At 57.7% G+C, this 23,832-nt stretch overlaps 1 protein-coding gene across 3 annotated transcripts in view; it reads left to right on the top strand.

The window, feature by feature from the left end:
* The window catches only part of KIF1A (kinesin family member 1A), a 38,529-nt gene extending 17,435 nt beyond the window's left edge, over positions 1-21,094 (top strand). The window contains exons 17-49 of one of the 3 annotated variants that reach the window (XM_065673839.1): positions 1,968-2,047; positions 2,335-2,441; positions 3,055-3,138; positions 3,247-3,427; positions 3,510-3,582; positions 3,806-3,899; positions 4,030-4,178; positions 4,335-4,513; positions 4,603-4,740; positions 5,621-5,857; positions 9,058-9,176; positions 9,259-9,344; positions 9,684-9,822; positions 9,996-10,161; positions 10,500-10,590; positions 10,932-11,050; positions 11,231-11,286; positions 11,717-11,825; positions 11,947-12,013; positions 12,105-12,189; positions 12,737-12,842; positions 14,597-14,623; positions 17,436-17,550; positions 17,796-17,929; positions 18,077-18,138; positions 18,249-18,394; positions 18,507-18,719; positions 18,878-18,955; positions 19,252-19,376; positions 19,517-19,663; positions 19,782-19,974; positions 20,050-20,168; positions 20,700-21,094. In XM_065673839.1, coding sequence (XP_065529911.1) covers positions 1,968-2,047; positions 2,335-2,441; positions 3,055-3,138; positions 3,247-3,427; positions 3,510-3,582; positions 3,806-3,899; positions 4,030-4,178; positions 4,335-4,513; positions 4,603-4,740; positions 5,621-5,857; positions 9,058-9,176; positions 9,259-9,344; positions 9,684-9,822; positions 9,996-10,161; positions 10,500-10,590; positions 10,932-11,050; positions 11,231-11,286; positions 11,717-11,825; positions 11,947-12,013; positions 12,105-12,189; positions 12,737-12,842; positions 14,597-14,623; positions 17,436-17,550; positions 17,796-17,929; positions 18,077-18,138; positions 18,249-18,394; positions 18,507-18,719; positions 18,878-18,955; positions 19,252-19,376; positions 19,517-19,663; positions 19,782-19,974; positions 20,050-20,168; positions 20,700-20,742 — 3,867 coding nt within the window. In that variant the 3' untranslated portion in view covers positions 20,743-21,094. The remainder of the gene's footprint in view (positions 1-1,967; positions 2,048-2,334; positions 2,442-3,054; positions 3,139-3,246; positions 3,428-3,509; positions 3,583-3,805; positions 3,900-4,029; positions 4,179-4,334; positions 4,514-4,602; positions 4,741-5,620; positions 5,858-9,057; positions 9,177-9,258; positions 9,345-9,683; positions 9,823-9,995; positions 10,162-10,499; positions 10,591-10,931; positions 11,051-11,230; positions 11,287-11,716; positions 11,826-11,946; positions 12,014-12,104; positions 12,190-12,736; positions 12,843-14,596; positions 14,624-17,435; positions 17,551-17,795; positions 17,930-18,076; positions 18,139-18,248; positions 18,395-18,506; positions 18,720-18,877; positions 18,956-19,251; positions 19,377-19,516; positions 19,664-19,781; positions 19,975-20,049; positions 20,169-20,699) is intronic. The other 2 variants (XM_065673837.1, XM_065673838.1) reach the window with 2 other exon arrangements.
* Positions 21,095-23,832: the final 2,738 nt, after the last annotated feature.

Consider the following 23,832-nt stretch of genomic DNA (forward strand, 5'->3'; position numbering starts at 1 on the left):
CTCCTTCCAACCTGCCCTGTCACTGCAGTCCAGCCCCAAATACTTTACTAGCCTTTCCCCCAAAACCCATGGGGGAAACCAGTGTTGACTCTGCTGGGTACGAACACCATTAGAAACACAAGGCTAAACGTACAGCCCTCATTGCCTGGATGTTGTGCCTGCTCAAGTGGGGCTTTGCTGTGTTGGACTTCAGTGTTAGCTTATAAAAATCCATACTTTGGGGTATTTGAAATTGCTGCCCCTGAAACTGGCAAGTCCTCATTGAGAAATGTGGGTGCAGAAATATTCTGTACTCTTTACTGCTTGTAGCATGCTGGAAGGTATTTTCTAAGCAAATACCAGCTGTGCCCCAGAGAGTCTGTGTACCACTGAACCCTGCCAAGCACCAGTTGCAGCACATTGTTGCCCCTTGCTCATCTGCTTAACCATCGCATGGCCAAACACCTTAGTAGATGTGTGGGTCACCAGCTGAGATGGTGACACTTGGTGATGAAGGCTTCAGGACTTTCCCCTTGCCTGCCTTGGTGTGGCTTTCAGGACAAATCTCTACCCTCTTACCTTTGTTTCTCATTTTTGTTTCAGCTGCTGCTTGTCAGGACCCCAGACCTTTGCATAGAAAGCATGGGGGTTTATTCCCCAAAGCAAGTTAGTCTGGGAGGTGGGGCTTTGCTGTGGTGGTCTTGGTTCCTCCTTGCTCTTCAGCTACCTGGGAGGTGGAAACTCCTCTGGCTATTCCAGTGGCTGGCAAGGAAAGTTAGCATTGATAGCATGCAAAACTCCATTTTATTAAGGGCAAAGCGGGGCAGGGCTTCATTGTCCGGCTCTATGCCACCGCTGGGGTGGTTATGTCTCCAAGGAGCCCAGTGGAAGGTAGAGCATCTGCCTTCTGCTAGCCAGCCTCACCATTCTGGAAAAAAACTGTAAGCTGAAGGAATCTCAGGCCCTGGGGCTGTGTGTCTTCCCAAGAGGGGCCTGAGGTTAAATGTTACAGCCAACTGAGTCCTGTCAGCCACCATGGAGAATAGCCTGCATTTCCCTTGACCTCCAGTTCTTCTGCACTATTTGAAGTGAGCCTCTCTTGTCGGCCAGGGTTTGTAGCACTGTTGTGAGGGGGAAACCTCTGTCTGCATGTCAGGTGTCAGTGGGCTGATAAGATGTTTCTTACGGTCTCTTCTTATTTCTGGGAAGCTCAGAACTTCACCTACTGATGCTCCCAGGACTTTGCCTGTTCCCTGAAGGTGCAATCCCAGAAGATTGTGATGGGGTGAGCCAAGCTAGCTGCAGCCAGAGAGATCTGTGGTTGGGGGAGAAACCTCCCCTTGTTAAGAGCAAAGTGATTTGTGATCCAATGGAAGAAAGTGATGGAGGGAACTGTTAGGAAGGAGACCAGGGTGTGAAATTCAGCATGAAGATATGGCTTCAGGTCTCCACTACTTCTGGTTGAACATCTGGTCTGGGACCTGCTCTTTTGAGTGTTTCCTGTGTCCTTGTGCCATCAGTGGAGGAAAACAGGCACTTTTAGTTCCTCTCATCCTAAACCGACCTCTGCATGGGACATGTCTCTGCCTCAGCCACACTGTCCACAGCACAGCTGGATGTTGTGGTGAGGTAAGGGCCTGTGAACACACAGTGCAGGCAAGCAGGGTCCTGCCCCAGGAGACACTAAGCCATATCAGCGGCTCCCCATGGGAATTGTTTGGCTCCATGCTGGGCCTGTTTGAAACATAAGTTTACAAAGGCAGCTGGGAAAAGGGTGTCCAGGAATCAGCCCTTTGAGGAGGAAAGGAAGGAGGCATGTGGAGGCAGGTCATCCTCATCCCAGCTGCTTGGTTCACTTTGATCCCCTTGAAAAGTACCTGCCTGGGTATGCTGTCCTGGGGCTGCCGACAGCAGGAGAGCCCATACTAGGGGCAGCATGAGGTCCCTTGGGAACAACCCTTGTGTGACTCCTTGTTTGTTTCTCCCAGACACCCCACTTGGTCAACTTGAACGAGGACCCGCTCATGTCCGAGTGTCTTCTCTACTACATCAAGGATGGGATAACAAGGTGAGGGCCAGGTCCTGTGGAGCAGTGGGAACCTAGCCTACACCTTGGTGCCTGACTTGCTGGGTGGGCAGCAGGGTGACAGCTGTCCCCAGGCTGGGCACCATTCCCAGGCCATCCCCAGAGTGCCATACCCAGGTGGGAAAAATGTATTTGACTCTAATCTTGTTAGGGGTATTGGTCCTGCTGTGCACCAAGGGCTGCTCCTGTCAATCCCAAAGATGGTTTTGGGGGGAGGCCCTGGGGGATGCTGCTTTAAGGAAGATTCAGGCTTGGGTTTCTCCCTGCAGGGTTGGCCGGGAAGATGCCGAGAAGAGGCAGGACATCGTTCTCAGCGGGCACTTCATTAAGGAAGAGCACTGCCTTTTCCGCAGTGACAACAAAACCAGTGGTGAAGGTATTCCTTGTCTGGAGGGGCTCCACCTCCCCACAGACCCCAATCCCTCTGCATGTCCCCAGAACCTGGCCACAGGCAGGGGTCCTGCCCTCCTCAGACTAGGAGGGCTATCCTGCATAGCAGTGGCCTCTCCATACTTCCAGAGTGAGACCTAGCTGGGAGGGAAGCTCATGCAAGGCATGTGGAAACTGCCATGGTAAGGCAAGCCAGGGAGATCAGGGTGGGACAGAAGAGCAGACCATAGCAGAGAAGGAGCAGAGACCACACCACAAACCAGCAGGAGCTTGAGGGTGAAAGGGCTTTGGGAGACAAGCCTGAGGAGGCTGGAGATGCATGCTGGAGGCTCTGATCTCCTCTCATGTCCAGTCTCCATCTGCTTTTAGTCCTTGGGACTGCTCTGATTAACACAAGGTTGGCCAAGCCCTGTTGGTTGCCTGGGGTGTGAGTGCTGCCAGTGGGTACCCTGGTGTCCCCCTACTTCATGCCTGGGGTGCTGGCTGGGGCAGCTTTCCCTTTCTGAGCCTGCAGGAGCTGTGGAGCAAGGGATGCAGGATATACCCCTCTACTTCCACCTTACCTTTTGTTCCTCTCTTCCCCCCGGCTGTTTCTCCAGTAATAGTGACCCTGGAGCCCTGTGAAGGTGCTGACACTTATGTGAATGGCAAAAAGGTGACAGAGCCCAGCATCCTGCGCTCAGGTGGGTCCCCACAGCTGGCATGCCAGCACTGCTCTAACCCACCTCCCTCTGTCTCACAGGGGCCTGGCACTAAACCCATGCCCTTTCTCCCCGCACGCATCCCTGTAGGAAACCGTATCATCATGGGGAAGAGCCACGTCTTCCGCTTCAACCACCCTGAGCAGGCTCGGCAGGAGCGGGAGCGGACCCCGTGTGCTGAGACCCCGGCTGAGCCTGTAGACTGGGCTTTCGCCCAAAGAGAGCTGCTGGAGAAGCAGGGCATTGACATGAAGCAGGAGATGGAGCAGCGGTGAGGGCACAGGGGTTGTGGTAATGAGGAGGTGGGTGTCCACCTCCAGGTTGGTCATACTCTCCTTCTCCATTCCTCCCAGGCTCCAGGAACTGGAAGACCAGTACCGGAGGGAGCGGGAGGAGGCAAACTACCTTCTTGAGCAGCAAAGGCTGGTAGGTGGCCAGGACTTTGCTCCTTCTTAGGTTCTTCAGGCATGTCTGAATTCATGGAAGATGTTTGCAAGGGTTGGTTGGGTTGTCCCCGTAAACATGGATCCAGAGGAGGAAGGATGTTGCGTTCCTTTGGGGCGGGGAGCAGAGGGAGAAGCACTATGTGGCAACATGGAGGGAGGTCACACCTTGTGGGTTGCATCATCCCTCTCCCTGCTTCCCCCAGGACTATGAGAGCAAATTGGAGGCTTTGCAGAAGCAGATGGACTCTAGGTATTACCCTGAGGCAAACGAGGAAGAAGAAGAACCTGAGGATGAAGGTGAGGGCTATGTGCCGCCACAGGGTTTTGATGCTTTCTGCAGAAGAGTGGACTGTGGGTCCCCTGGGCACCTCTGTGCAGATGTGCTCCCTCCCAGTGGTGGGGTGACTGTCCCTCTGTGTCCCCACAGTGCAGTGGACGGAGCGGGAATTTGAGCTGGCCCTCTGGGCCTTTAGGAAGTGGAAGTGGTACCAATTCACCTCCCTCCGTGACCTGCTCTGGGGCAATGCCATCTTCCTCAAGGAAGCCAATGCCATCAGTGTGGAGCTGAAGAAGAAGGTGGGTGCCTGGGGCTCCTCTCTGGCTTGCTGCAGCATCCATGGCAGAGGCCACAAGCATGGGCAGCCAGGGAAATGCTGAGGAAGAGCTTAGTAGAGGCACATGGAGCTTGGTGTCCTCACAGGTGGCTCACCGTCTCCCTCTACCCCTCTTCAGGTCCAGTTCCAGTTTGTTCTCCTCACGGACACGCTGTACTCACCTCTCCCTCCTGACCTGCTGCCTCCTGATGCTGCCAAAGATCGGGAGAAGCGGCCATTCCCGCGGACCATCGTGGCCGTAGAGGTGCAGGACCAGAAGAACGGGGCAACGCATTACTGGACCCTGGAGAAGCTGAGGTGGGTGAATGATGCCCACACCAGGGAGGGCTTGGATGGCTTCAGCCCAGTTTCTCACTGCTGCCCACTGCATTCCCCTCTGCCTGCAGGCAACGCCTGGACCTGATGCGTGAAATGTATGACCGTGCAGCAGAAGTGCCTTCCAGTGTCATTGACGACTGTGACAACGTGGTGACCGGCGGAGATCCTTTCTACGACCGCTTCCCCTGGTTCAGGCTGGTGGGCAGGTGAGCACTTCGGCTCCTTGTTAAGCAGAGCTGGGACCTGCAGGCAGCCCGCAGGAGGAAGCACCACCAGCATTCACCTCTCTGGGGCTGTGCGCTGGAAGGATGTGTTGTCCCCACACAATGGTGGTCGGGGCCCATACTGTCTGCGATGGCTCTCCTCCTCGTTGGCTGCTGGGACCCTGAGGGACCTGCAAGGCCCTGACAATGCTCCTGCTGCCTGCCCTAACCCAGTGCTGTGAGACATGGGCTCTTGGCTTGCTGATAGTGGGAGGTGGGGGACCCGCAACTGTCCAGCAGGCCAAGAGCCTGTGTTGTTGTGACCTCTGCGAACATGAGCACGTGTTGGTGTTGAGCATCTGTCTGTCTGGTATGTGCCGCGTGTCTCACTGCACCTCCCGCATGCTGGTTGGAAGGGTGCCGTGCCAGCAACAACGATGGGCTACCCTGGAGAGTGGGCCTGCCCTGGAGGGCAGGGGGAGCAGGGGGCTGAGCCGCATGCACGTGGAGAGATTCCCTTTGGCGGCAGGGGTGGCAGCAAGCCTCATGCCACACGCAGTCCCTGTGCTGCCTGTAAAGCCAGCAAGGGGAATCCCTGCAGTTTGCACCAGTTCCTTGGCTCACTCTTTTCTCCGCCCTTTATAGCTGATGGCGGTTGGTGGCTTCCTTTTGGAGACACACTGGATGGGCAGGTCTTCCTGACGTCCCTTGCTTTAAGCAGAAAAACCCACTCACCCCAAAACCTAACCAGGAGAAAAACAAAACAACCTAGAAAAAAACCCCAAAATTCCTTTTCTTGCTCTCTCTGTTTGGAACAGCTGGTGTTAACCTGTCTTCTATCTTGTTGTACTAACCTTAGTTCAGATATCTCTGGCTGCAACAGCTCTCCTCTTTTCAACACATGCATGAGCGAGCGCATGGCTGATCTCACCCCCTCCCCTACCTTCTCGAACCCCGACTCCGACATCACCGAGCCTGCTGACGAGCAGCACCAGGGGCAGGAGGAGGAGGAGGAGGAGGAGGCGGAGGACCTGGAGGAAGACATCTTTCCGGAGTGCCCACTGTGTGATGGCCGGGATCCGTTTTACGACCGCTCCCCCCTGTTCAGTTTAGTAGGAAGGTTGGTGAGGTTTTAGGAGAGCATGCCGGGAAGGAACTAGCTCTTTCGCGTGAGGGAACTGCTTTCGGACATGACTCCCACCTCCGGGCCGTGCTGGAGGCGCAGGGGGTGGGTGGCCAGCTGTCCAGGATTGCTGCCAAGCCTGGGGCACACAGTGGAGCAACAAGTTGCCCACCGAGGTAGGGCTGTGACAAGCATTGAAGCGGTAGGGGAGAGCAGGAGGAGTCAGATAACGTCAGCTCCACAGGAGACCCTTTAGGCAGGTCCCTCTTTGGGCAGCCCCCACGAAAGGAAGCTCTGCTGCATCTCTGGCACTGAAGCAGCCAGTGAAGCTACATGGTGGTCTTGGTCTTGGGTACTTTTGTGGACCTGACCCAGGGTGACTCCCTGCAGTGCTGCTGGCTGGGGACATACAGGCACTTAGAAGCCATGCATGCCTCTGGCACCAGCTTGGCTATCCTGGCTGAGTTGGTCAGTGTGAACCCTCCCCCAGACATGAGGCTTGGATGTCCCCAGGTGGTTGAGGACAAAGCTGATGGATGAAAGGGTAGACCAGGGTGCAGGAGGGAGAGGAGGACTCTGAAAAGAGGTGTTTTCTCCCACTGCATGTACGCGATGCTTGGCGTGCAACCATCCCTGCCAATTTGGAACAGGAGATGTTCAGAGAGGCCATGGGGACCTGGGTACAGGCTCCAACTCTTCCTCAGCTCCAGCCAAGAACAAGAGCTTTGAGTTTTCATACTGTTGGCCAGGAGACGCCCATGAGCTCCATCGGTCTTGGCCTGGAGAAACTCACCAACTACCAAATCCAGTCTAGATCTGCCTATCCCCAAGATGGGATGTGGTTGCTGCCAGCTCTGCTCCAACGTTTTCCCAAGGTGATGTGTGCCAGAGCTCGTCCTGGAGCCTCTGACCCATGCAGGAGCAAGAGGGCCTCATGACAGTGAACCTCTCCCTGTTGGGGCTGCTCCAACTGGGGTGGAGCTGGAGCAGTGGAGCTCTCTTCCTTGGTGTGCTAAAGCCAGGCTCAACACTGCCAGGCAGAGTATGAGCAGCGAGGTGGGGAGGAGCGGGACCAGTGTAGGCAGAGAGGGCGGAGGTGGGATAAGAGTCCTGCAGCCTCAGACCGAAAGAGCTGGGTTCTTCCCCTTTTTTTTCCTTTTTCCCTTATTTTAAAAAACAAAACGACCAACACATCAAAAAACCCCAAAACTCTCGGGGGCACTTCAAAAAAACCAAACAAGGCCCTGTGGCAGCAGCCCCGCTCCGTGCCGGGGACACGTTCCCTGGAGCTTGGCGCATTCCGACTTCTTTTGAGTCTGCCCTGGGTTTGGCTCCCCACGCAGCAGCTCCGCCGGCCACATTTCTTGTGAAGTGTGCTTGGATTGGTTTATGATTGGATCCTTGTATTTGATTTTTTCCCCTTTCTTTCCTTTTTTTTTTTTCCTTTAAGGTTTTTGGTTTGGTTTATTTGGTTTGGTTTGGTTTTGGTTTTTTTTAGCTGCTGGCTCTGTCTCTCCAAAGCTTTAGCTAAAATTGGGGTTATTTCACTTTTGTCTTCCTTTGGAAAGGCTTTTCTTTGGTCTGAGCATGCCATCTTTGCACCTCACCAATCTTGTGGTTAGTGTCCCTGCCCTCCTTCCTCTAGTGACACACGTGTCCCCCTCCTCCTTCCCTCCCCCTCTTCCCTCCCTCTCTTTCCTCCCCCCTCCACCTCCCTGGCTTCAACACCAGGTGCCCTGCTGTTTCAGAGTGGTGGGTGCACCCAGATTCATGCACTTTTGAGACCTCCCCATGGCCACAGGGCAACACGGGAAGCCCTGGCCCACTCCAGCCACTTGTCCCCGGTGGCCTCAAAGACATGGAGTGAGACTGCCCCAGCAGGATACAGTGATGGGGCATCACGTTTGCTTCACAACTTGAATCCTTGGAGATGATTTGGGTGGAAAAAGCCTCAAGCAGCGGTTGATAGTCAGTGGGATTCACCAGAGCAAGAGGGAACCTCAAGACTTTGAGGCTTGAGATGCAAGTGTGGGGCTGAGGCCTCCTGCAAGAGCCCACTGGGCCACCTTTGGGTGCTGTTGGATGTCTGTAAAGATGTCTGCAAGGCAAGAAAGCACTGCCAGCTGCCTGGAGATGCAGAGAAGCAGAAGTGTCCTGGCTGGCCCCATGGCACCTGAAGACACTGCCTGTCAAGATGTTGGTGGGTGCCCTGGGGAAGGGTACCAGGCACCCTGCACCCTGTTTTGCTGGGAAGAGTAGTTGGCACCTCTCAGCAGGGAGCTTGGTGCCGAAGACTGTGTAGGTGACTTGAGGGCATGGCAGCCGCCATCACCAGAGTGCCAGGAGCCAGTCGAACAGCGAGCCAGCCGGTGGGGAGGTTGAAGAAGGCAGCAAGAGGAGTCAAAACACATGAGAAACAGGGAGCTGCAGCCTGACAGGAGCTGTCAGCAGCAACACGGGGCAGCTGTCACATCATGTTGAACCTCCCTGTGGCCCCTTGCCTGTCACGTGCTGGTGGGCAGCCTGGGATCCTGAAGCCACGCATGAGAAGGGATGGGGTCAGGGGGACACATGCCACCGATGCTGCCAGCCATGCCGTGCAGCAGGGCAAAGCCACCAGCAGTCCCGCAACACTGCAGGCAGAGCAGGTTCATCTCTGGAGGCTTCTGGCCGCCGGCCAGGACCTCCTCCTCTCCTCTCCTTCACACCTGCTGGTCTCTACCTCCCTCATCACCCTCCTTTCCCCTCCCTGCCTTGCCCCTGTCCCCCTCCATGGTGATTCCGCAGCTGCCCCCAAGTCATGTCGCAGCACCTCCTGCCCTAGTGCTCCAGCTCTCCACCACAGAGAAGGTCCTCTTCCCTCCCAGCTTCACGGTGGCACCAGCGCAGCCCCCCTCCCCTCCCCGCCCGCCACGGAGGTGACAGCCGGAGAGGTAGGCAAGGCCGGTCTGCTTCGTGGTGCTGCCCACGGCGCGCTGCCCGCTGCCTGCCCGCTGCCCGTTCCCGACCCTTCCCGGCTGGCCCTGGCTGCCTTCTCTTTAGTTTTGCTTTGCAGCGCCGCGGTTGCGCCGTGAGCGGTGACCTGGGATCCCGGCCGGCGCCGGCCATGCCACTGCGCCTGGGCACCCACGGGTGGGAGCAGTGACCGCTCTCCCCCCCCGTGTTGTGTGTCCCTCCCCCCTTCCCCTCACTGGCAGGGCCTTCGTCTACTTGAGCAACCTCCTCTACCCTGTGCCCCTGGTCCACCGCGTGGCCATCGTCAGCGAGAAGGGCGAGGTGAAGGGCTTCCTGCGCGTGGCGGTCCAGGCCATCTCAGGTAGGAGAGGGGACCCCCCCAAACATGTGCCCCTCATGGCCCCCACACCCCCCATGCTGGCTCACCCCCATCCCTCCTCCAGCGGATGAGGAAGCCCCTGACTATGGCTCCGGCGTGCGGCAGTCGGGGACGGCCAAGATATCCTTCGATGACCAGCACTTTGAGAAGGTATGGTGGCAGCTGGCTCTTGGTGGGTGCCTGGGTACCACAGACCCCTTGCCTGCCATGGCAGCACTCCCCTGTGGGTCCAGCAGGCTCCTAGAGGTCCAGGCATCACCCTGCTTTTGACTGTGTGCTAGGGCAGGTGCTGTGGGGTGGGAGGCTGGAGACGCCCTGCTGCTCAGGGCAGTGATGGACTGTGCGAGGAGAGCCACCCTAGACACCACCAGCATCCCTTAGCCCCACAATGGAAGGTGTCCCTGACACTGGCAGGGGGTTTGGAACTGGATGATCTTTAAGGTCCCCTCCAACCTAAACCATTCTATGATTCCATGATTCCTGGTGCAGTTCCAGTCAGAGTCATGCCCAGCTGTGGGGATGTCTCGCTCGGGGACCTCCCAGGAGGAGCTGCGCATTGTCGAAGGCCAGGGGCAGGTCAGCGACGTGGGTCCCTCTGCTGATGAGGTCAACAACAATACCTGCACAGGTGAGGGGTGCTGACAAGTGGCTGGGGAGCAGCCCCCTCTCCTGTCACCCAGCCTCTCCCACCCACCTGAGCATCAAAAGCCCATTGCCCTAGCGCAGGGCTGCTGGCAGATGCTGGGGGGTGCAATGCCTCACCTTACTGAGGACTTACTGAGGACCCTTCCCTCCCTGCAGTGACACCAGAGGACCTCCTGGACAGCCCAGAGAAGTCTGTGTCAGAAGGGCCACTGGAGACGGCTCTGGACCACTTGAAGCTGGGCAGCATGTTCACATTCCGTGTGACAGTCTTGCAAGCCTCCAGCATCTCTGCAGAATATGCAGACATCTTCTGCCAGTTCAAGTGAGTCCCCTGTGCACCTCCAGCCCTACATCTCCCACTGTGCTCTGGTCATTGCCTTGGGCTGCTGATGAACGTAGAGGAGCCCCAGAACCCCCACCTCTGAGCCCTTCAGGAGTGGGAGGCAAACCCAAGGGCTGAGGGTTGAGCCCATGCACTTGTCTGGTACCTTCTCTGGTTTCTGGAGAAAGGCAGGGAGAGGCTCCCACCAGGTCTGGGGGATTCTGTGCCAGCCCAAGGTACTGAGGGTAACTCTTGTCCTAGTCTCTTACTTCTCTCTCCTCCCTGCTCCAGCACATCCCTATCCCACAGCTCCTGAGTCTCTTTCCTTCCCTCTGCAGCTTCATCCATCGCCACGACGAGGCCTTTTCAACAGAGCCCTTGAAGAACACAGGACGGGGGCCGCCACTGGGCTTCTATCACGTCCAAAATGTGAGTACCTCTGCCCTGCCCACATCCCCTCACCCCTGTGGCTGCTATGGTCTCTGCAGGGCTGTTGGCTGGATCTTCGCAGAGAACATAGTCAGAGCTGCCTAGCTAAGCCAGCCTTAGACAAAGTGGATGTGTGGGGCAAAGAGCAAAAACTTGCCACCCCAAAAGGGATTTCACAACAGCGGTCTTTGTGGGAAGAGCATCACTGAGCCACAAGGAAGGGGGTGGGTGAGGGTTGCAGAGGATCTGACAGGCTTGCACCCTTCCAATTCCCCAGTGCTGTTGCTGGCTGCATCCCTTTCCCAGCTGAACTGACCTGTTGATGGTTCTTTCTCTTCTAGATTGCTGTGGAGGTGACCAAATCCTTCATTGAATATATCAAGAGCCAGCCTATTGTGTTTGAAGTCTTTGGGCACTACCAGCAGCATCCCTTCCCACCCCTCTGCAAGGATGTCCTGAGGTGGGTGCACCCTGGGCTGCTCCAGCTGCTTGGTGCCACTAGAGCACCTGGTACAGCTGGCTTCCTGGGGACCTGGAGAAGAGGGTTAGGTGGTGGGAGGTGGTGGCCCTGGGGTGTAGGTGAGGTTGGCTGGTTCAGGGGTCCTTGTGGATGCTTTAACTGAAACAGTTCTCTCTGCAGCCCACTGAGGCCATCCCGGCGCCACTTGCCCCGTGTGATGCCACTCTCCAAACCAGGTAGGGGATTTGGCCTCCTGCTTCTCTGCCCACCCATAGTCCCTGTGCCAGGTACAGTGTCCCCTTCCCCAAGGGAACCAGTTAGGACCCCAGGTCACCACAAAATGTACTGTGGGCCAAAATGTGCTACCACCAGGGGCAACCTAAAGGCCTGGCGCCCATTCCTGCATCACCCAGATGATACAAATCCCCCTTCCTACCTCCTGTGGAATCTCAAGGAGGAGGCTACCCACCCTGGATGGCTCAGCAAGGGGTCAGCAAGGTCCCTGGGATGGGGCTGCCCCCTCTGTGCACTCCCTCCTGCCTTGCTGCCACCTCTATGTGTCTTCCCCTGGTCCCTGCCTGCTCTGCCTGTATCCTGCCTGCCATCAGACACTCCAGATGCCAGCAGCAAGATCACCCTTTAAGCTGTCTTTCCAACTTGCCATAGTGCCTGCGACGAAGCTGAGCACCATGACTCGGCCCAGCCCCGGCCCGTGCCAGTGCAAGTATGACCTGATGGTCTTCTTTGAGATCTGTGAGCTGGAAGCCAATGGCGAGTAAGTCCTGCTGAAAAGGGGAGCGGGAAGGAGAGGGAGGCGGCACAGTGATTTGGTCAGTGCTTGGCATCTCTGCACAGGCTGATGGGGTTCTGTGTCATGCCATGATCCTCTCTTCCAGCTACATCCCTGCTGTTGTGGACCACCGTGGAGGCATGCCATGCCATGGGACCTTCCTCCTCCACCAGGTACTCCATCCCTGAGGTGCTGTTCTGGCTCTAACTCCTGCTAGGAGCTTTGTTAACCCCTATACATTCTCTGTGGCCTTGTGGGTCTCAGGGCATCCAGAGGAGGATCACTGTCACCTTGGTGCATGAAACAGGCAGCCTCATCCGCTGGAAGGAAGTGCGGGAGCTGGTTGTAGGTAAGCAACCCCCACCCCACCGAGATCCCAAGCATCCTCTTGGTCTGTTTCTCACCTGTGTTCCCATGTGGAGCTTTGCACCTGCTTTGTCTCCTCTCCTGCCCTGCAGCAGCAAAGCTACCAGAAGGTGACACTGGGACACAGTGTGAGCAGGGTGCCTTGGTCCTGGGTATCACATCCAAGAGCTGTATTAGGGCTTCTGGCACCAAGTGGACAAGCACTGGGAGCCTGCTGTCTGTAATGGGGGGGTTACTGGGGTGATGCAGACAGGTGGGCTGCCCATGACCCTCATGGGGACCCTCACAGGGCCACTTCCTGTAACCTGAGATGCACCGTGTAAGGGTGGTGAGGCACTGGAATGTTTTGCCCAGGGAAGCTGTGAATGCTCCATCCCTGGCAGTGTTCAAGGCCAGGCTGGACAGAGCCTTGGGTTACATGGCTTAGTGGGAGGTGTCCTCGCCCATGGCAGGGGGGTGGAACTGGATGATCTTAAGGTCCTTTCCAACCCTAACTATTTTATGATTCTATCCCTGTGCTGCACTTGTAGGTCGGATCCGGAACACCCCAGAAGCAGATGAGTCTCTCATTGACCCCAACATCCTGTCCCTCAACATCCTCTCCTCTGGGTACATCCACCCCTCCCAGGATGACCGGTGAGTGCTGCTACTTCTCTTGTTCTTCCTGCACTGTGGTGAGGGCTGGAAGGGGAGACACAGGGAGGCTTAGCAGGATCCTACTGACCTGTTGCTGCCTTGGGGGGGACTTTTCTGGAGCTGCAGAGGGTCTTGGGGTTCAGGGTTGCCAGACTTCTCCCTCCTTCTCCCCAAGGCCTCCCTGCACTAAGCTTTGGCACGAAAGGGAATTTGGGGGGTGATCCTGCTCTCTGTTGGTGGCTGTGACTGCCTGGCACAGAGAGCCAGTTGGTACTGCTGCCAGGAGGATGTACCAACCCCGTGGCTGGAGAGGACCTGCCATGAAGGGTTATTTGTCCCGTGCCCCAGCAAACTCACAGGAAAGGCCACTTGGTGCCCATGGCAGGTCCCTGTCTGTGCGAGAGTGATGCAGGAAAGCCATCCCTCACGGGCACTGGGGATGGCTGGGTGACCTTGGCGATGCCTGTCCCGGGGGGCAGTGTTCCCACTGTGGGTTTGGCAGGGGTGTGGGAGCAGCAGGGCCAGAGGGGTTTTATCTCTAAGACCTCTCTGGCTGGGTCCTGTGGTGGTGTGAGGAACCAGTGGGTGCAGAGGGCAGAACTCTCCTCTGCACCAAGGCTGCTGGCAAAACTCAGGAGGCTGGCAGGGGTCCCTGGCCAGAATGTGTGTGTGCAGGTAGTTGTGACAAGACAAGGATGGTCACTGGCATCACCGGGAGCAGCAGGGGCCGGTCCTGGGCTGTGCATATGGCGGTTTGCAGCGTAGGAGCATCCTGCTGGGGAGTGGGAACTACTTTTCCCCTTGTTTTCTTTGGGGTCACTGCTGCATCAAGGTGGCCTGTCCCAAGACAGGGTGTTTTTGGGCTGGGATGATAGGGGTCTGGGCAGGAGATGCCACCATGCAGTGCTCCCAGAGCTGCTCCTGGACATGGTGGGTGATAGGCATGCAGTGCTTGGGCAGCAGAGCCACACCATGGGGTCAGATATGTGTGCAAGCGGTGGACCAAGAGACTTTGGCACAGCCATGGGGACAACAGCAAGGCCAGCTGGGGACTGTTGGGCAAGGAGGGCCTCGACAGGCAAAGCTGTGATGGTTTTTGCTGGGCTGCTGGGAGCTGGGTGGCTGTGGCACCTGTGGGCTCCTGGGGCTGCCCTGTTTTATATCAGCTCCTGACCTGGCTGGTTGGTCCCAGGATTTGCAAGAGCCTGCCTCGCCTGTGCTGTCAGGGGGTCTGTGCCTCAGGGCCAGCCCCAGTTCGGCTGCAGGCCAGCATGCATGCCATGTGTTACCTGTCCTGCGAGCCTGTCTACGGCCAGGTAGGGGGAGGAGTGGGCAGCCGGCTTCCTGCGGGATGCTGAGGGGCCCTCCCCGCTTCCATCCTGCATGCAGGCGTGCATGCCTTAGCCCCGCCAGCCTGCTAGGACAGGCAAAGGGAGGACAGCAGGCAGAGCCAGGGCCCGCTTCACCTTCCTTCCCGGCTGCTTGTGCTCCCTGCTTTGCTGCCTTATGCCGTGCAGCCTCCTTTGCCCAGAGCAGCCCTAGCTCCCCTCCCCATCCCAGCCTTCTCAGTTCCCTGGAGCTTCTCAGGAGACCAGGGAGCAATATGGCTCCCTCCCTAGTACCCATCCATCCCTGCATCGAGCGCCCAGGGAGGAGTTGTGGGGGGCAGCCCCCAAGGTCCCCCCTTGCTTCTCTCTGCTGCTGCTGCCCATCAGAGCCCACACTAACCATGTGATTGTTTTGTGTTTTCACAGGCAGTTTCTTGATTCGGATATGCCTAGGTATTATTTGTTTCCATTGATTTTTTTTCCACCCTCCCTTCTTTCTTTCTCTCCCCTCGCCTCGGTGCACTCACTCCGTCTGGAGGCAGCACTTGGACATCCAGTCCCCCATCCCTCTACACGCCCCATCCTTTCTCCCTCCCATCCTGGCACCTCTTGCTCACCAGCCCCTTTTGCTGTTTGTTTGGGCCGCGCTCTCGCTGGCTGCTGCTCCCCTCGCACGCCTGCGTCCCCATCGCCTGATTTGGGTTTTGGTTTATTTCTTTCTTTTTGACTTCACTGCTCTCTCAGCTCTTTGGCATCGGGTGCTAAGTGTGCCGCTTCCCCGTTGCCTCCCACCCAGGTTCAGCCCCCAGCACCACTAGGAGTAGCTGCAGGGCTGGTGTAGACCATGGTGGGGGCTTCAGGCCACCTCCAGCCCTTGCCTGGGCACCTGGTGATGATGGCTGGGTGCACAGTAGACTTGCGGGTGCAGATGCGGCATATGGGTGGTGTTGTGTTTGTACGTAGGTGCAATGGTGGGTGCACACACATCCTAATGTGGCATAGACTGTTGTACCCCTGTGTAATGGTGGGGATCTGCTTCTGAGGATGGTGGGGGCTTCAGCTGGGACTGCAGTGTGAGCCTGGTGTATGGGTGTATGGGTATGTGGTGTATGGGCAAGAGACAACAGATCCAGATGCTACTGCCAGCCTCTGGATAGGAGCATCACCAAGGCCCCAGAGGAGGGGGTCCTATGGTAGACAAAGAGATGAAGATGCATCTGGGAGACAGGGGATGGGGTCTCCTGAGTCCTGGTGGGCTCCATAACTTTGTACCTGGGAAGTTGTCCTTCCTTCATCAGCTAGAAGCTGGTCCTGCTTGGAGATGTCCAGGGGCAGATCTGTCCCTCCTTCAGTATCCCAGGGTGCAGGAGGACGGATCCAGCATGGATACAGCCCCTCTACTTCAGGAGATGTGGGGTCATATTGGCATTGCCTGTGGGCTGTCGATACAGTGATGCTCTCCCTGTGGACCAGGGATGGGCCAAGAAATCTCCTGCTGTGTGGGTACCATGAGGGGCACCTTTCTGAGGGGCTGCGCTGGGCAGCAGCTCCTTGCCCTGGAATGGCAGCGAGGGCAGGGTTAAGGGGATGCTGAGCACATGTGCTGCTCCCAGCTGCCAGACTGCAAGGAAGGTGGGTGGCAGAGGGTTTTCACCCATGCAGGTAAACCTCTGACCTTGCCAAGCTCCTTCTGGGCTCTGATTCAGCATCCGGCTGGGCAGGAACTCCTTTGGCCAGCAGAGCTGATATAGGGTGAGTCCCCTCTAGAGGGGCTCTCCATGGTTGTGGTCCTGCTCCAACGCCAGCCCCGTACAGACAATGCTTTCTGACCTTTTGTTTTTCTGTGTGTGTATGTGTGTGTGTTTGTCCTTGGGTCGCCTTCCACTTATAGCATTTCGTTCGGAAATGACACTAGGTATTTTGCGTGCACCTGCTCGGTCTGGTCCCACCTGCTTTTCTCTCTTTCTCCTTTGCCTCCCTTTGCTTTTTGCTCTTTCCCCTCCTCCCCTGAGGCTCCTATTCTCCTCCTCCCTGGGGAGCACTGCCTTCTCAAGTGACCTGTGTCTGAAAAGTGATCCTTCTCCTTGGCTCTGTCTCATGTGGGGGTTTTAAATGTATTTTATGCACCTTCTGAAAGCGTCGCTGTCCCTCTTCTTCCTACATGGGGGCAATTGCAGCTGAGAGCCTCTCCCTGCTCCCTCTGGCTGCCCTGGTTCGTGTTCAAAAAGCCCCTCAGCCACCTGGGTGCTGCTTCAGGGATGTGCTGCAGCATCCTCATTGAGACATTGCTCCTTCCTGACGATGCTGAGGGCAGGAGCCAGGGCTGCAGCAGCGACAGGTGGCTTTGGGGAGTGGGTGTCCCATAACCCAGGGTTGGCCCAGGAGGCAGCCCAGGAGCAGGGCAGGGGGTGAAACAGGGATCCCCCATGCCTCCTGCTTCCCCCACTCTTGACTGCTTGACCTGAAGAGGCTGGTAGCCACTCTTGCTCTAGGTGGCTTTGCCATCCTCTATGGGACCCCATAGGCACTGAGCAAGTGGGGCCAGGTGTCCCCTGCTCCTTCCCCCAACCTGGGAATTGTGGAAAACCAAGTGAGGGGAGTGAGGCAGCCTGGTGGGAATGGGGCTGGTGATCACGGCAGAGCAAGAGCTGGGGGAGACAGCCCAGCAGGGGCCAGCTAAAAAACTGTGGTCCCAGGGTCTTGGTGGGGCTCAGGGCTGGCAGACGGGGCAGCCCTGGGGAAGGAAACTTGGCTGGTATGGGGACACCACAGCGCTGAGCATCCTCCCTCCTCTCCCTTCTGGCCACCTGAATGGCGACAGCTGCTCCTGGCGGGGGCCGGGAGGTGCTGTGTGCTGTGTGCTGGATGGTGGGGACCTTGCCTGGGTGTGCTGGTGTGGCAGACCCCACTCCGAGCATGGCGGTGGGGCATGCACCCTTCTTTTCCCTCCTTTGCCTTCCCAGCCTGCCCTGCCTTGCCTGCACCCCAGCTGAGCCCCCACTCCTCCCACAGTCCCTCCTCCCCAGAACCCCGGCCTACTGGCCATGTCAAGGGTGCCACATCCCCTTCCTGCCACACCTTGTCCCCCTTTGCCTTGAGCCTGCGTTCTCTGGAGTGGCTGTCCCCATCTGTCCCTGTGGTGTGTGCATGTCCATGTGTCCTTGCAGGCCTTGCTGCAGCGGGGGACAATAGCATCTCCTTGCTCGCTTGCCTAGGATTCTGGGGACACTGTTTTACCAGTTCTGCTATTTTATTGTTGTTGCAGGACTTTCTACCAATTTGAGGCAGCATGGGATAGCTCCATGCACAACTCGCTGCTGCTCAATCGTGTCACCCCGTACCGGGAGAAAATCTACATCACACTGTCTGCCTACATTGAGGCAAGGACCTTTGCTGTAGTGCTAACAAAGTCTGGTATTTCCCCTACTGCTGGGATCCAGCCAGTGTAAACCCCTCATTTACCCTGCACCAATGCTGACAGGGTGCAACCTAGTGCTTGGGGTTCCCGGTGGGACCGCAGGAGTGGAAACCACTGGGCACCAGGGGTGGGAGAGACCTGATGGGTTTCCAAGACACAGTCCCCATCCCTGCCACCATGACACCTTTTCCCCCTGCTCTGCTGCAGATGGAGAACTGCACTCAGCCTGCCGTCATCACCAAAGACTTCTGCATGGTTTTCTACTCCCGGGATGCCAAGCTTCCTGCCTCCCGCTCCATCCGCAACCTTTTTGGCAGCGGCAGCCTGCGGGCTTCTGAAAGGTACTGGGAAGCTCCTGCCTTTCTGGGAGAGGAGACCCATCACCCAGGGACTGGGGCCTTTCTGGGGCATTCCAGCAGCCTGGGTGAAATAACCGGGGCATGGGGATGGGATAGAGCTGGTAATGACTCGTCTGCCTTTGACCACAGCAACCGTGTGACGGGAGTCTACGAGCTCAGCCTCTGCCGAGTGGCAGATGCCGGCAGCCCAGGTGGGTGCCATGTCTCTGCCTGGGTGTTCACCACGAGGCTGGCAGGCACAGCACGGTGGTTGGGGTTGGGTCTGTGTGTCTGTCCCCCCAGTATGTGTCTGTCCTCACAGGCATGCAGAGACGTCGCCGGCGTGTGCTAGACACCTCCGTAGCCTATGTGCGGGGAGAGGAGAACCTGGCTGGCTGGCGGCCCCGCAGCGACAGCCTCATCCTTGACCATCAGTGGGAGCTGGAGAAACTCAGCCTCCTGCAAGAAGTAAGAGTCTGGTCTAGAAACAGGGTAATGGGGTGTGGGACGCATGGTCCCCAGAAGGATGTCCATGGGGAAGGGGAAGGGGCCACCTCTGAGCTATGATGTCTCTGCCCAGGTGGAGAAGACAAGGCACTACCTGCTCCTGCGTGAGAAGCTGGAGACAACCCAGCGCCTGGGCCTGGAGACCCTGTCCCCTTGCTCCAGTGAGGACTCTGAGTCCCGAAGCACCTCCTGCGTCTCCTCCCCGCTCTCTGTCGATGGGGCCGCTGAGAACCGCACCTCACCTCCTGAGAGCCCCAGCGAGAGGCAGAAGGAACTGGCTGTGAAGGTACCATCTTGCAGCATTCCCAGCTCACAGGGATGAAGCTGGGAAGGGGCTCCCATAGGGTGCAAGGGGACTGCGGCAGAAGAAAGCCCAAGAGGAGCAGGAGGAGAAGGGTGGAAGAAGGTGCCTCCTGTCCTACCATCTTCCTCCTTTCTCCACAGTGCTTGCGCCTGCTCACACATACCTTCAACAGGGAGTACAGCCACAGCCACGTCTGCATTAGCGCCAGTGAGAGCAAGGTACTGCCATTGTCCTGGGCTCACTGGGCTGCTGGGGGCTGGGAGGGATGTGTGGCTGAGAGGAACTGGCTGAGCAAGGGACAGGTGGGCACCTTGGTGTGAGTGGTCCCTGCCCTGGGGTCCCCGCTCCCTTCACCTGTGCTGGGGTTCCTGGAGCTGGTGGCTCTTGGGACTGTGCTAGGGGAGAACCCTGCCGGCCAGAGATGTTGCCTCTCCCTGTATGAGTAGGCACCTGGTCCTTTGCCTGTGCCCAGCTTCAGGCAGAAAATGGAGTCCACACCTCCACTCCTCCACAGCTGTCTGAAATGTCTGTGACCCTGATGAGAGACCCATCCATGCCAGTTCTTGGGGTCACCACTCTCACCCCGTCTTCAACCTGCCCATCACTGGTGGAAGGACGCTACAATGCCATCGACGTCAGGTAAGAAGGCGGGCAGGAGATCTGGGTGATGTCCCACCATCCCTCAAGCAGGGCAGCTGTACCACTGGGATATGGTCCTGGTCAAAGGGTGTTCACTAGCTGTCACTATTCCTACATCCTACCCTTTCCTCCGTCCCCAGACCCCCCCAAGTCTCTTCCAGAGCAGAGAGCCCTGACCTGGAGCCAGCAGTAGAAGGAGAGCAGAAGAAGTCCCCAGGCCACCGGCCTGAGGAGGAGAAGGAGCCCCAGCGTTTGCTGGTGCCTGACATCCAGGAGATCCGGGTCAGGTAGGAGCAACTGAGGCAGCCAGGAAAGGGAATACCTTGGGGTTGAGGGGGGACCATGCCCTACCATTGCCACCTCCTTCTGGTCCATGCGCCCCCCTGACCTTGGTCCCTTCTGCAGTCCCATCGTCTCCAAAAAGGGCTACTTGCACTTCCTGGAGCCCCACACCAATGGGTGGGTGAAGCGCTTCGTGGTGGTCCGGCGCCCATATGTCTACATCTACAACTCAGACAAAGACATGGTCGAGAGGGCCATACTCAATCTCTCCAAGGCCCAGGTGGAGTACAGCGAGGACCAGCAGGCCATGCTCAAGGTAGGGCGCCAGGAGCCAGCCCCATTCCACGCACTCACTGAGGCAGGAGACTCATCCATGGCTCTCTCCTGGCAGACCCCGAACACGTTTGCAGTGTGCACAGAGCATCGTGGCATCCTGCTGCAGGCGAGCAGTGACAAGGACATGCACGACTGGCTCTATGCCTTCAACCCCCTCCTGGCTGGGTCCATAAGGTACCAGGGGCAGCTGGGTGAAGGGTGGTGCAGAGAAGCTGCTGGTGGGGGGTCTGTGAGCAGCCAAGTGTGCTCCCTGTCTTGGACCCAGTGCTCTCCCTGATGCAGACCCCTCCAGCCAGGTGTGGGGAGCACCTCCTGCACAGAGCTGTGTCTAGATGTGCTCTCAGCTGGCAGAACTTGGACCATGTTAATCTTGATTTCAGCCCCTTCTGGCTAAAATTCTTCAATCTAGGGACAGATACTGGCTGGTACAGAGGCATTGTTGTGCTGAGTTCAAAGCAACATTCATTGCTGGAGGCAGGGAGACTGGCCCTTTGCTCTTGAGACCATCTGAAGTGGCAGGACTAAGGGAACAGGAGTAAACGCACAGAAACTTGTGTGCTCTGGCTAAAAAGACATTAATGCCATGTTCCTCCGGCTCTGGCTGGATTCAAGCACCAGCCTGGAGCCAGGACACCAAACACAGGGGGACCACATCTCTCCTTGTTCACATCTCTGACACCTTTTTTGCCTTGTTTTCCAAACTAGGTCCAAGCTTTCCAGAAGGAGAACAGCCCAGATGAGAATCTAACCTGAAAAATACCCTCCACCTCATCCGTCTGCCAACAGGATCAAGATAGCTGATTCTGTCTCAAGACTCCCCATGTTAACGTCTGATCTCTCACACCATCTGCTGCCCCAGCTGCCTGCTCCATGGAAGGATCTGTCTCGATTCACACCTTCGCGGAGGAAACTCACTTCCGTTCATAGCTGCGAAAGCCTTGACCTGCCTGGGCAGGATCTCTTGTGCACGTGCCATCTTCTGCCCATCCCCTCATGGGTGACCTTCATGTCACACCATCTGTAATGCTCCAGAAAGGTCCCTGTCAGAGGGGAGGGAGCGAGGAGGGCAGTTTTGGCTAATAGCTGGTCTTTAATCTACAGAGGTGGGCGCGTGGTAAAGCTTGGAGGTGGGAGAGCAGGAGGAATTGCCTCCACATGAAGGGAAAGGGGTAGTGTAAGTACGAGGATTTCCTAGTTTATTGACGTTTCTGCAAGAGACAGCAGAGTAAGATCAGGTGTCAGTAGTTTAAGATGATATTTATAAAGTATTTATTTCTATTTACATCACAAAAATCCTGTAAGTTGGGTCCTGGCCCCTGGACAATGCCTCCCTCAGGCAAGGGAGAGCCTTGGCAGTGGGCTAGGGCCCCAGAGATGCCTCTCCTGGGACATCCCTGGCATGTGCCCGGCAGCAGTGGAGCTCTTGCCCTCGCTCCCTGCCCTTCCCCAACCCTCTGCTTTGCACTCCCCTGCAGCTTAAACTACTGCTCCCGTAAGTGGTGGCTGGACAGCCTACCATGTCTTCCCAAAGGAGGCAATTCCTACCTGCCCCATCTACCTCTGGAAGGGAGGAGCCTACCATCTTGGTGGGCTGGAGAATTCCACATCCATGTGGACGTGTCACCTCACTTTGGAGCTTGGTCCTGCTGGAGGAAAAAGGAGGGTTCTGCAGATGGCTCTGCCTGTCACCTTGTGTGAGGCTGTCCTTCCCAAAAGCATGTGGGCCACCTCCACTATCTCAGCCTAGGAGCCCCTGGGGGCTTGTCCAAAGGGATTCCTTCCCTCTTAGGACAGGACACCAAGGGTCCCATCCCTGCAGGGAGTGTGGAGGTTCATGTGGCTGCTTCCAATGCTGGATGGAAAAGTTCCCCAAGAGCTGGGGCTAGAAATGGCTATTCCGATCCACAGCACCCTCTTTAGCCTTTCCCAAGAGGGCTGTCACATCCCTTCTCCTCCCAGCAGGACAACAGGCTCAAAGCAACTCAGAGGGGCAGGGAGAGGCTGGGGTGGGGGTGTCGAGGTGGGGACGGGGCTTCTTTTTACTGTTGTATTTGGTGTTTTCTCACTCCTCTTCCCCTGCTGCAGAAGCAAGTGCCCACCTCCTTCCCACCCTGCCTTCATCGGCACGTTAATCCAGGGGTCTTCCCACGGCAGAGGTGGCTTTGCCGAAAGGACCTTCTCCTCCAGCCATAACTTGCTTCCACCTTCCCCAGCAGCAGCTTTCTCTCTCCTCTATCTTCCATCTCTCATCCATTGTGAGGGGGGTAGGATGCTTTCAGCTGGGACTTCCCAAGTGGCCAGCTGCATCCAGCACAGCTCCAGTTGGGAAGGCGAGCATCTTTCTTCATGTATCCCCTGGGCACCCCCCTAGCTTTGCTGTCACGCCTCGGTGGCTTACCTTCCCTTGCACAGCACGGCTGCGCCTTGGCTCTGCCGCACCTCCCCGCACTGTCTGTGTGTGTGTGTGTGTGTGTGCGTGTGTGTGGGACTTGGTGCTGTCTTCTTGTTACGCTCATGTTGTTGGGGAGCACGGACAGGAAGGGACACGGCAGACGGGCAGAGGCTTGCAGGGACCCCCTCGCTGCACATCAGAGGCCGTTCAGTTTGAGTTTCAGGTGATGGGAAAGGGTTTTGGGATCCTGAGCCCCTGCAGGTTTTGTCCAGCCTTGCTGCAGCTCCTTGGGCATCTCACCCCATCGCTCTGGCCTGGAGCTGTGGCAGGGCTGCTTTTCCCCGCCCTGTTTTCCAGGCAGGTGGTGAATTCTCCGCCCCATCAAACTGGGTTATTCCCCGCCCCGTGAGCTAGAAGCCAACTTGTGCCCTTTATGGAGGGATAGGTTCTCACTCGGGGGGCATGGAGGGGTGGAGATGCGGCTGGGGTGGAGGAGGGGTCTGGTCTGTGACATCCCAGCAAAGACTCGTTGGTACCATCCCGTATTTCAGCGTAAGGGGCTAGGGAACACTGGGTGTCCCAGGGGAGAGGGGAGGCTCTACCAGAGCGGAGGCAGCTTCTGGTGGAGACAGGAATCTGCGTCTGCCAGCGACCAGACATAGGTTCCTCAGCCAGGGCTGGGCAGCGCTGCCCGTGCTGCAGGCGAGGGGCGGCTGCGGGACGGGCACATCCTCCAGCCGGAGCTGAAGCCGAAGCTTTGCCTGAGGCCAGCAAACCTGCAGAGCAGACAGCTCGGCTGCGGGACACCGCGCTGACGGAGACCAGACTGGCAGCAGCCCTGCGGGATGTCCGGCTTTGCAGGCTACTTTGCCATCCTCCTGGCCCCGCTCTCGCCAGCACGACGCGCTCTCCCCGTTATACTCCCCATCCCCTCCTTCACCGCAGCCCCCCCGGGATGAGGAACGCAAACCTTGATGTATAGGCACGACTGTGAGCCCCACGCCAAGGGAAATCTCACAGGGGACGGTGGCATGGAGGGTGGGCGAGCACCAGCGGGCGGGCCGGGACCTGCTGAGGGGCGCCTGCCCCCTGTGCCCTCTGGTCCCGGCCCTCCCTGCCCCGTGCTCGGGGCTGGCGCCTCGGGTCCCGGCCGTCCGTGCACGCGTGAGGCTTGTTCGGTTCTGAAATAAATGTGGCATTTAACGCAGAACGGCCCCGCGCCGCTCTCCTTCCCGGGCACGCGGGGTAGGGCGGGCGCCTGCTGCTCGGCGGCGGGGAGGCCCGCACCGGGCCGGGGCTGCTGGCGAGGGCTGAGGGGCGCAGCGGCCGCGGGCCCCCGAAACGCGCACACCGCGGACCGACACCCCTCGCTGAGGCACCTTCCGGCGCCGCGAGAGGGTACCGCCCTCCGCTCCTGCCCCCGCCAGCGATTGGTTAGGCACAGGA

This window comes from Lathamus discolor, chromosome 3 (assembly GCF_037157495.1).
Source record: "Lathamus discolor isolate bLatDis1 chromosome 3, bLatDis1.hap1, whole genome shotgun sequence".
Taxonomy (NCBI): Eukaryota; Metazoa; Chordata; class Aves; order Psittaciformes; family Psittacidae; genus Lathamus; species Lathamus discolor.